At 43.8% G+C, this 11,420-nt stretch overlaps 1 protein-coding gene and 1 pseudogene across 1 annotated transcript; both read left to right on the plus strand.

Moving 5' to 3' along the window:
- The first annotated feature begins 3,758 nt into the window (after nucleotides 1-3,758).
- On the plus strand, nucleotides 3,759-8,330 carry LOC147889215 (FT-interacting protein 7-like). The gene has a single exon (XM_087391190.1). The coding sequence runs from the start codon at nucleotides 4,279-4,281 to the stop codon at nucleotides 7,531-7,533; it is 3,255 nt and encodes a 1,084-aa protein (XP_087247316.1). The 5' UTR covers nucleotides 3,759-4,278; the 3' UTR covers nucleotides 7,534-8,330.
- LOC147889216 (tubby-like F-box protein 11) lies at nucleotides 8,001-11,131 on the plus strand (annotated as a pseudogene).
- Nucleotides 11,132-11,420: the final 289 nt, after the last annotated feature.

An 11,420-nucleotide genomic window follows, 5' to 3' on the forward strand; every position in this document is an offset into this window, starting at 1 on the left:
AACATGCAAAAAGCTGCATCAAGAATCAAATCTACAATCCAAGCACATGGAGTGATCCATGTAAAATCACCATATGAGAATCTACATAAAGCTTTAGTATTGCTATCATAAACTAAAAATAGGCTATTACCATCTAGATATGTTGATGTAAATCCGTCATCATTAGGAACATGTACCAAAAATGGTGCACGGCCAAGAAAATATGTCAATGAAGCATAATATAAAGGACCATAAAAACACTCAATGTAAAGAGCTACCTTAAGAAAACAGTGATTCCTAGATTGTGATATTTTGAAATCCATCTACTTGGATTTGGTTTTCCTAGCTTCATGAAATATGAATGTTCAGTTTTCTTAGCTTTAATATCTACATCATAGGCTAGATACCACCAAGAAATGAAGCACAACATAGAGGACCATAAAGCCACACAAAGTAAGAGCTACCTTAAGAAAGAAAGGATTGCTAGATTGTGATTTTTTGAAATCTGTCTACCAAAATTTGATTTTTCTAGCTTCGTGAAATACAAATGTTCTATTTTCTTAAAATATGACTTCCAAAATTGTACTACTAAGTTTCTTGAAATATTTTCAAAGTAAAAGACTTTCATCTCTATGACTAATGATTCCTCATATCCCCATAGCTCATGACATTCCATATTCATGTGACTCATGACTTTCCATATCCCTTCTAAAGAGACTAAGGCTAAGACAAAGAGGATTATAATGCTTATACAACTTCTTAACTCTTAATTCTTTAGACAAATAAGAAATTCAAGGAGTGTTGAATGGAACATTGTAACATAGGGATTGGAAAGTAGGGATTAATGTATCGATAAATGGGATTAATCTAACACAGGAATTGAAAAGTAGGGATTACATCTACATGTCTAATAAGTAGACCTTAGGTATTCAACTAACAATATTTTCAAAATAAATAATAACAATGACTTTTGGTAGTGGAGATATGCAAGGAGTTTAAGGGAGGCCCATTGTTTTTGAACTTGAATACCTCAACTATATACACTCAAAATGATTGATTGGTGAAGTTTCTAATGCCAAGCTTTTACATACACAAGTGAGAGAAAATTACATTTTCATTGACAAAAAAGAATAAAGGGCACCTTGGCATAAAACAATAGATGACCATATGTTTGATACGTTAATTAAAAAACCACTTGTCACACCGTGAGAAGAAGTTGCCTAAGTAGAACTGGAAGTTATTTATTAGAAGAAAGAAAACATAATCTCTACATATTAATTGATTAGGTGGAATAAAGTGAATGGAGAATAATGATTAAGTAAAAGTGAGAAGGCTCCCATAATATGGAAATCCTAGATACTTGTGGGACTCTTCTGAAAAATGGTATGCACATGTAACTTGAATACAGGAATTGAATTTTGAAACTATTTACATTAATGCTATTTAAAGGGAAATGTGGATATTTGAGGTAACGAAGCTCATACCAATTAGAAAATATTGCTTTTAGATTTGGGTGCTTGCTTGTGACATAAGTTTGTGGAAAGGGGGTTGACAAAGAGGTGTGATGAAGAGGTGTAAACTTCTAGATGTGCATGTTTGTGATGCACTATAGCAAACGTGGTTGGGTGTAACATGAGCCTGAGGGAGGTGGTGTATAGATTTAGGAAATCAGGAAGGCATGTGGGGGATCATGTAAAAAAATGGCCAAAGGGCATGGGAGTACCAAGATCTTTAAGAACTTGCATAACTACATCAACACTCCACATGGGTAAGGGTTGTACTCATACAGAAAGTAGAAAGGAAGGGCTACTAAACAAATTTAACCCTGTCCTAGGTATCAAGGATATGAGTTATAAATGTATAGGAAGTATATATATCAAACATCTAGGTAGAGGGGCTACCCAACTAGGCTTTAAATCTCGTGGTTGGTTGTGCTACATGAGGATATGATGGGCCTCGTTTTGAGAGAGAGAGATAGTTTGAAAAGGTTAAGGGGACAACATAAGCAATTCAAATTCTTATAATACAAATTATGCACTTTTTTACTCGCAAAAAAACATAAGCAATTTGTGGAGGGAAAGTTCAAAGTGAGATGATGACGGTGGGAATAACTTATGCTAGAAACAAAGTTCTTCGAAGAGAGGGGTGAGGGTTGCTCATGGAGGCGAATTAATTGCGGTTAAGGGTTGCTCCATGAGGCCAAGCCAATGACCATAGAGGGAAACTTGATCTGAAAGAGATTTGAGGGAGCAGGGGTAGGGCAAGGTGGCTATCAGAGAGCGATCTAGCAAGGGAAAAAGTGGGAAGGTGACAAGCAAACATGTGGGGGGTTGCTCAAAAGAAGGCCCAAGGGCTGCCCTAAGGTTCAAAAGATTGGTTGAAAAGGATGAATTCCGTACAAAGGCCACCGTGGCAGGAGATAATACAGGCGTGGTCGCCACGTTGGCAGGGGAAGGAGGGGTTATAGGGTAATGGCGATTAAGGGGGGAGAGTTACACTAATAATAATTAAGAGGGAGCTTAATTGTTGAATACACTGTTTGAGCTCAGCTGAGTTCTGGCTATGGCGGGAAGAAGACGAAGGTAGCTTCTAAGCTCTCCATGGGCATAGTCTTGGCTATGGCTCCATGAGCTTGCTTCGATCTTTTCCAGCGTTCTTGTTGCTTTCATTTGATCTACGATATAAGTTCTCAACGATCACTGGCTATGGCAGTCGACTGAGGTAATTGCAGAGTAGAAGATAGTTCTCCGTAAGCTAGCGAGCGAGCTCATTGAGCTTGCCTCCATGGTTCTGCACTCAGAGTTCTGGCAATAAGCTATGTTCTCTGAATGAACTCGCTATGCCAGCGGCAATAAGCTATTGAGCTTGACTTCCGGCAATGGCAGCAGGACTAGCTTCCGAGCTTGGCTATGGTGTATGATCAGAGCTTTGGCTATGGTGTATGATTCGCTAGCTAGGTTGAGCTCTAGCGTAGCCTTTCACCTGCTTCGGGGCCCGAGAATTGGCTATGGCGGAGTCTGCCATCACCTCGGGAGTCGGGACCCCAAATTGTTCGACCTCGCCTCTTATCGCATGCCGAATCCCGATTGTGAACCCCTCACGAGTATACAGTCTCCTTCCCGACAGCGCCCCGACACAGAGTTGCGAATGGGGTGGGGCTGTCCCAAGTCTCCAATCGCCTCAGCAGCTGTGCAATCCTCGACGGTCCATACGTTTCCCCCCCCTCTCTTCGTCACCCCGCTCGTGCTTGTGCTGGCACTGATGATTCTCTTCTGCTGCCTTTCATATACGACCAGCTGCAGCGCCGCTTCCCTCGTCCGGACTGCACTCCGGCCCTGTGTAGTGCAGCGGCTCCCTTGCTCCCATCATATCAGATGGCACCCTCCTCCAGGCCTCCTTTTTACAGAGTCGACGGGACTTGGAATCTGGGAGAGCCTAGGCTGACGGGTTTGTGCTGGAAGTGAGGAGGACGGGATGGTATGAGCAAATAGCTATAGCGATTCGGGAATTCAGCAATTTGGCAAGGGATACGAATTGCTGGAGTGATCACTGATCAAAAGAGAGCTCCGAGCTGTTGTCGGCGGATGGTTACTGAGTGGACAAGTACGGCGAGCAGGGGAAAGCCGACAGTAGTTTCATCCCTACAAACGCGACCTCTGGTTTTGAACGTAGCAGGGTGGGGTAGATCAGTCACTTTCTACCTATCGCATATGGCCTCTTTGAATCTTTAAGTTGGTTGCATCTCCTTCTCGTCCCTGTGCATAGGTTGCCTTCCTTGTCGCCAATTTGCATACGTGAGAGAGAGATAGGGAGAAACAGAGGGAGAGCGAGAGAGAGAGAGCAAGAGACAGAGACACGCGCGGTGATCGGGTGAGGGGCGAGAATCCTCAATGTCCGCAGAATTTTGCAGCTTGATGCAATCATAGGATATAGACAGCAACAGTTACACAGCATACAAAAGTTTGATGATCGCAGGAGTCCAAACGCTGGTCGTATATGCAAAGTGTATCGCCGTCAAGCTCGCTCTTGCGGTGCATGCACTACTTCTCGATACAGGAAAGCTAGACGACTCGCCGTAGCCTCTTTGATCTGTGGGCTCGATCAGAATAGCAACACGTCTCTTCTGAGTGGGGAGTACTGCAGGGGACGTAGATCGGCAGGGGTCCTCGCAACAGGGAAGAGAGCCCACTGAGTGCAGGGCGAGATGGGATTGGAGTAGGGGGAGGTCGAGAGAGAGAGAGAGAGAGAGAGAGAGAGAGAGAGGATCCGATGTTGTGCTCCTGATCTTGATGAACAACAATGGCAATTCGAAAACTCGTAGTAGATGTCTGCGAGGGGCGCAACCTGATGCCCAAGGACGGACAGGGATCCTCCAGCCCGTATGCGCTAGTCGAATTCGATGGAAGACGGATGCGGACGCAGACCAAATTCAAGCAGCTCAATCCTGTTTGGAACGAGACGTTCGAGTTCGTGGTGACAAATCCCAGCGAGATGGAGGACGAATGCGTGGAGGTGAACGTCTACAACGATAAGCACTTGAAGCGCAGCAAGTTTCTTGGGCGAGTGACGATCGGTGGTGGCCTTATCGCAAAGAAAGGCCAGGAGGAGCTGGTGTTCTACTCTCTGGAGAAGAGAGGTCTTTTCTCGCACATCAAAGGGGAGCTAGGATTGAAGGTGTACTACTACGACGAGGAGCCAAAGCCTCCGGAGCCTGAGAAGAAAGCTGAAGAGAAGCCGGCCGATGCTCCAGCAGCTCCGGCTCCGGCTCCGGCTCCGGCTCCGGCTCCAGCTCCAGCTCCAGCTCCAGCTCCAGCTCCCGCTCCGGCTCCGGCTCCAGAAAAGCCTGCTGATCCGCCTGCAGCTCCTGCTCCAGCTCCAACAGAGGAGAAACCTGCTGCTGAAGCTCCCCCAGCTGCTCCTGCTCCTGCTCCCAAAGAAAAGAAACCTGTGGAGGTTGCTGCTGCAGTGGAGAAAAAAGAACCAGAAAAGGAGAAGAAGGAAGAGAAAAAAGAAGAAAAGAAAGAGGAGGAAAAGAAGGAGAAGAAGGAGAAGAAGGAAGAAGACAAGAAGGAAGAGGAGAAGGAGGACAAAAAGGAAGAAAAGAAAGAAGGGGAGAAGAAAGAGGAGAAGAAAGGGGAGGAGAAGAAAGAGGAGGAGAAGAAGAAGGATGAAAAGAAGGAAGAGAAGAAGGAAGAGAAGAAGGAAGAGAAGAAAGATGAGGAAAAGCCACCTGAGAAGAAACCGGATACGACCCCAGTGCATGAGAGGCCCTTCATGCCCTTTGCTGGAGCAGACCCTGCAGAGTATTCACTTAAAGACACTCACCCTTTCTTGGGTGGTGAGAAGCTCTGCACTTACGATTTGGTGGAGAAAATGCAATACCTATACGTGAGGGTGGTGAAGGCCAGGAACTTGGCAGCGAAAGACATAACAGGAAGCTCTGATCCTCACGTCAGGTTGACCATTGGGAGCTTCAGTATCCGGACTAATACAGTGCCCAAAAGCTTGAATCCTGAATGGAACTTGGTGTTTGCATTGGGCAAGGAAAGGCTGCAGGGATCAGTCCTTGTTATCACTGTGTGGGACGAGGACACTGCAAAGGACGATTTCTTGGGTGCTGTGTCTTTTGAGCTGCAAGAAGTTCCCACTAGGGTGCCACCTGACAGCCCTCTAGCTCCACAATGGTATCGGTTGGAGGAGATCAGGGGTCATGGCAAGGTGCAGGGGGACATCATGCTGTCTGTGTGGATGGGCACCCAGGCTGATGAGGCCTTTCCTGAGGCCTGGCAATCGGATACTGGTGGTTATCCTCAGAATCGCTCCAAGGTATACCTGTCTCCGAAGCTATGGTATCTCAGAGTGAATGTGATTGAGGCCCAGGATATCCAGGCTAGTGAGAAATCTCGTTACCCAGAATTGAGTGTGAGAGCCATGCTTGGATTCCAGTGCATTAAGACGAAAGTGGCTAAGATTCGGAGCACCAGCCCCTTCTGGAATGAGGATTTGCTGTTTGTGGCTGCCGAGCCCTTTGAGGAGCAGTTGGTGCTAACGGTGGAGGATGTGGTGAGCCCCAACAAGGATGAGGTGCTTGGGCAGGCCAAGGTCAGCCTTAACAGTGTGGAGAGGAGGATGGATCACAGGCAGGTCTCGACCAGGTGGTTCGACCTGGAGAAGAATGGAAAAGAGAATGGGAAGAAATTCCGAGGCAGGATCCATCTTCGACTTTGCTTTGATGGAGGATACCATGTCATGGATGAGGCAGCCCATCTGAGCTCAGACCACAGACCCACTGCTAAACAGCTGTGGAAGAAACCCCTGGGGGTGCTGGAGCTGGGGATTCTTGGTGGGCAGAGCCTGCTGCCCATGAAGACCAGGAATGGCAGAGGTTCCACTGATGCATACTGCGTTGCCAAGTATGGGCAGAAGTGGGTGCGGTCTCGCACTGTCATAGATAGCTTTCACCCTCGCTGGAATGAGCAGTATACCTGGGAGGTCTATGATCCTTGTACTGTGCTCACTGTGGGAGTCTTTGATAATTCCCACCTTGAGCAGTCAGAAAAGGCTGGCAGCAAGGATGTCCGCATTGGAAAGGTAAGGATCCGCCTCTCCACACTGGAAGCCCTCCGCATTTACACCCACTCCTATCCCCTACTTGTCCTGCACCCATCTGGTGCTAAAAAGATGGGTGAGCTCGAGCTTGCTGTCAGGTTCTCTACCGTGTCCTCCTTCACCGTAATTCATACATATTCCCAGCCCCTTCTTCCCAAGATGCACTATCTCTATCCTCTTGGCATCACACAGCAGGATTATTTGAGGCAGACTGCAATGAAGATAGTGGCAATGCGGCTATCACGCTCGGAGCCACCCCTCAGACAGGAGATTGTGCATTTCATGTTGGACACTGACTCTAGCCTCTGGAGCATGCGGCGCAGCAAGGCCAACTGGTACAGGATAATGTCTGTCCTATCAGGGATTGTTGCAGTGTTCCGGTGGCTTGATGATATCTGCAAGTGGCGGAATCCAGTTACAACAGTTCTGGTGCATGTGCTTTTCCTCATCCTAGTTTGGTTCCCAGAGCTAATCTTACCCACAGTCTTCCTTTACATGTTTCTGATAGGTGCATGGCACTACCGCTTCCGTCCTCGTGCTCCTCCTCACATGGATGCTCGCATCTCACATGCAGATGCTGTAACGGCTGATGAACTTGATGAGGAGTTTGACACTGTCCCTACCTCCAAGCCTCCTGAAATTGTCAAGCTACGCTATGAGCGCCTTCGTGCCCTAGCTAGCAGAATACAGACAGTCCTTGGTGACATTGCATCCCAAGGTGAACGCATTCAGGCCCTCCTCAGCTGGCGTGACCCTCGTGCCACAGCTATCTTCATCTTCTTCTGCCTTTTTGTGGCTTCCTCCCTCTATGTGTTGCCCTTCCGTGTTGCTGCCGTATTTTTCGGTCTTTACTTCCTTCGCCACCCTCGATTTCGAAAGAGACACCCTCCTGTAGCATTGAGCTTCTTCCGTCGTATGCCTGCATTGTCTGATCGAATTTTGTAGGAGGCTGCAGCCTCCTAAAATAAGGAGCTTAATGAACTGCATGGCCACCAAATTGGGTGTCTTCACTCAGGATGCCACTCTTTCTGCTCCCCCTGTACAATAATCAATGGAGTCTCCCGGACAAGGGCTTTACTCTATACAACGTTTGTCTCAGTCTTAACTCAGCAATTTCAACATCCATGTGCAAGTCATTCACTTCCAGTGATCATGGACATTGGAAAAAAGCCATTCTTTGATATACCAGACATTTTGTTCTGATTTTCTACAGCATTGTTGCAAGTTCAGAAATTCATAAGGTTTCCAGAGAGATTGGTTTTAAAAATATAAACCCAACTCTGTAGGAAGGCTTGTGGTCCACTTGGTACCCCACTGAAATACATGTCAAATCTGGGCATGAAGCAGTTTCTCTAGCAATTTGAACCACTGAAACTCACTGGAACCAGGGCCTGAAAGTAAGGGGATTGCTCATGGGTCAGACTCAGGAAATTTTGTGGAGTCAGCTAGCCAACTTGGGAGAATTAACTGGAAGGTTATGGGTCATCTGAGAGTGGAGCAAAAAAAGTCAAGGCCACCATTAAAACTCAGCATTGTTATTCATCCATAGCATAATAAGCATTTCCAGCATGTTTTTACAATTGCATCAGTGAAAGTCAGTGTTTGCATGTTTGAGGCTAGTAAGCTGCTTATGTGCGTATGATGCATCTTCTTTCTCCTTGCCTCTTCATTTGATGTAGATGTTAGGCAGTTCATGTGACTGACAAAGACATACTAGCAGGTATATTTACAAATGCATTATTCTTGAAGCAATCTTTATTTAAAGCTTTGATATTGGATACATAGGTTCTAGGAAGGCTTGAGGGTAGCTTCTTCTGCCTTGAAATGTGAAATGTCCCAACACAGTCTTATTGACATTGAATTATGCAAACTGCCTGAAGTGGTCATGTTCTAGAAAGTTTTGAAGGTAGTTTCTTCTGCCTTAATATGTCTAACACGGACTTACTGACATTGAAATGTGCAAACAGCCTAAAGTAGAAATTCTTGAAGGTAGTTTTTCTGCCTTGGTATGTCTAAGACAGTCTTAGTAATATTTAAATGTGCAAATGACCTAAAGTAGTGATCTTGCTGTATAAGAAGTTTTTGTTGAGTGAAGATTGATAGCCTTTTCAGCAGAGGGCATGCATGCCCTTGAAGTATTGCATTGCAATTGGTGGGCCAACATTGATAGCAGGATAGGATTGTATTTTTATGAGAGGAAGAATATGTGTATGTGTGTGTGTGTAAGAGGGATGGAGAGAGATCAATGTCTATATTCTCCTCTGTTAAAATGGAGAGAGAGGGAGAGAGTGAGTGAGAGAGTACTACATAGAAACCTACAATGTATGACTAAAGAAAAATACAGACAAATGGTGTTATATATAAGTTTACTCCTTACTGTTAGGGTCCTCTACGCCATTCTTAACACATCCTCTTAAATTGTACTATATAAGTTGAGGGTAATATTTTTGGATTTCTGAAAAATACAAAAGTTGCATTATGACAATAAAGGTGAAAGAAAAGAACCTCTAAGAAATTAGAGTATGTGCATGAGCACAGTGACCTTAGAGTATGTGCAATTGTCTAAAGTATGAAAATGTTGATGGAAAGTAGCTTTGTGAAGATATTGGCAACTTATTTTTGTGTCGGACAGTAAATAGGGTTGATTTCTTCATTGAGAACCTTTTCTTGGATGAAGTCTAAAGCACTTTATTATGCTTTGTTTTCGCAAGAAAGATTGGATTCTTTGCTAGTTGAATGTTGCTCATATTATCATAATAAAGCACGGTTGGCTCTTCGGAATAAGTTCAATTTTTGAAATAGGTCTTTTGAACGAAATTACTTCACTTGTGGCATTGGTGGATCCTTTGTATTCTGCTTCTGTTGATGATAAAGAAATTGTGAGTTGTTTTACTTTTTCAAGATAAAGTTGTTGAATAGAGGCTGAAATTGTATCCACTTGTATGTCTTCTATAATATTATACTGCTTGCCCAATTAGCATTAATGTAACCATGAAAATTGAGATTTTGTTATTTTATAATACTTTAGTCCATAATCTCACGTGCCTTTCAAGTACTTGAGGACTATTTTAGTTGCTAGAAGATGGGTCTTTTTGGGATTTTGCATGACATGATTGACTATGCCAATTGAATAAGAGATGTTCGGCCTTATAATTGTAAGATAAATCAAGGTTGCAATAAGCTATCTATACCTGTGCCGTGCCAGTTTGATGTTGCACTCCATGAATTTTAGGTTAGCTTGTAGTCATGCAGCTAAAATTGTTGAAGAACTTTGTGATACTGACTATCTTTACAATTGTTAGAACGATCTCTTCATAATTTGTTCCATATTCTAGAGCATATCTTTCTAGCTTTGCATTTGTCAATTGCCCAATTTGAGTTGATCTTTACTTTGCATATCCATCCACAACCAATAGGTTGTGAGAATGGTGCAGTGCTGGGACATTTGGGTGCTTTAAAAATAGTTCTCATCTTTGTATCAAAGTGCATAGTTTGGCAAATGCAACCTTTCATTCCAAAAATTACATGGCACATTGCATAAGCTAGAGTGCATCGAGGAGTATATTCCACATACTATTTTTTGTCTTACATGATGAAGTTGGCAGCATGGGTTTAATGTTTCACTACAACTCTTTCTCTCCCTCCCCCTTTTTTCTATTTTGTATTCTCAATTGGTAGCCATGAGACTCTCAACCAAGACTTCTAAAGACAACACTCAACCAACATACATAATTGACTACAACGCCTTACAACATGCACAAGCAATGATTGACCACAACGCCTTTCGAACAAGCATAAGCAATGATGCTGTATAGTAGCTAACTCATGGCTCAACAAAGCTACATCAACTCAAAATAGAGACTTGGAACAAACACCATAGGAAAAAATCAAAACAAAGAGTAACTCAATGCTAGAGCAAGCCTTTTACATTCTCAACACAAATAGGATAGATGTCATCAAAGACAAACTACAACTAATTATGTCACAAAAAGCATCACCAATGGAACAAGATGCAAACTTCTTTCCCTTATTTTATCGAGAAAATTGCCAAGATATTCATTTGGTGAAGTGTTCGTGCTCATTTTACTATTGCAATTCCAATTTTTAAAGGACAAAATTCACATATCATAGCTAGCCTCCCTCTAAAATGGTGCTATGAACCAGCCAAGCAAGTAGATGCATAGGCTTCAAGCAAGTATCTTTAAAAGTTTTAGAAAGTAGTTACAATTTAGCTCATGTTGCATATGAACTAAATACGCTTGGCACAAGAGACCCAAGGCCCATGCATTTCATCTTGCATTCCATTCCTTTATCAACCAGGGAGGTTGATGGGGGTGCTTCAACACCAAGGGAGCCTCTTAGCTATGTGGATGTCTCTTTTTCTTCCATCTCTTCTTGTCGATCAGTTGGAATCCCCCTGGCTTTCGACAATGTGTGTCTTCACTCTACCATAAGGGTTGATAGTAAAGCTGGACACCTGATTTTGGAAAACAAGGCACCTAGGTGGCACCAACAATTGTAGTGTTGGTGCTTGAATTTTTGAGGCCTTGTGTGTGTGTGTGTGCACACGCATGAGCGCGCGCGTGTTTGTGACTTGCACATGTGTAGAACACATTTGTAGACAAGCCTTTACATATCCATAGAGAGATTGCTATGCGTGTTTGGTTGAAAAAGGAAGTCGTGAGATATATTGTCTATTTATTTGAGTGTAATGGAGCCAAACTCGTTCACTTCATATGGTGTGACTCTGCATAGATAACCATCATACTCTATTTTACTGAAATATAGTTTGTTCTGACACAATCATTCTAAAACAGAGCTCATTTTGAAAG

This window comes from Dipteris shenzhenensis, chromosome 20 (genome assembly GCF_047967505.1).
Source record: "Dipteris shenzhenensis isolate YYH24624 ecotype China chromosome 20, Dip_SZ_1.0, whole genome shotgun sequence".
Lineage (NCBI taxonomy): Eukaryota > Viridiplantae > Streptophyta > Polypodiopsida > Gleicheniales > Dipteridaceae > Dipteris > Dipteris shenzhenensis.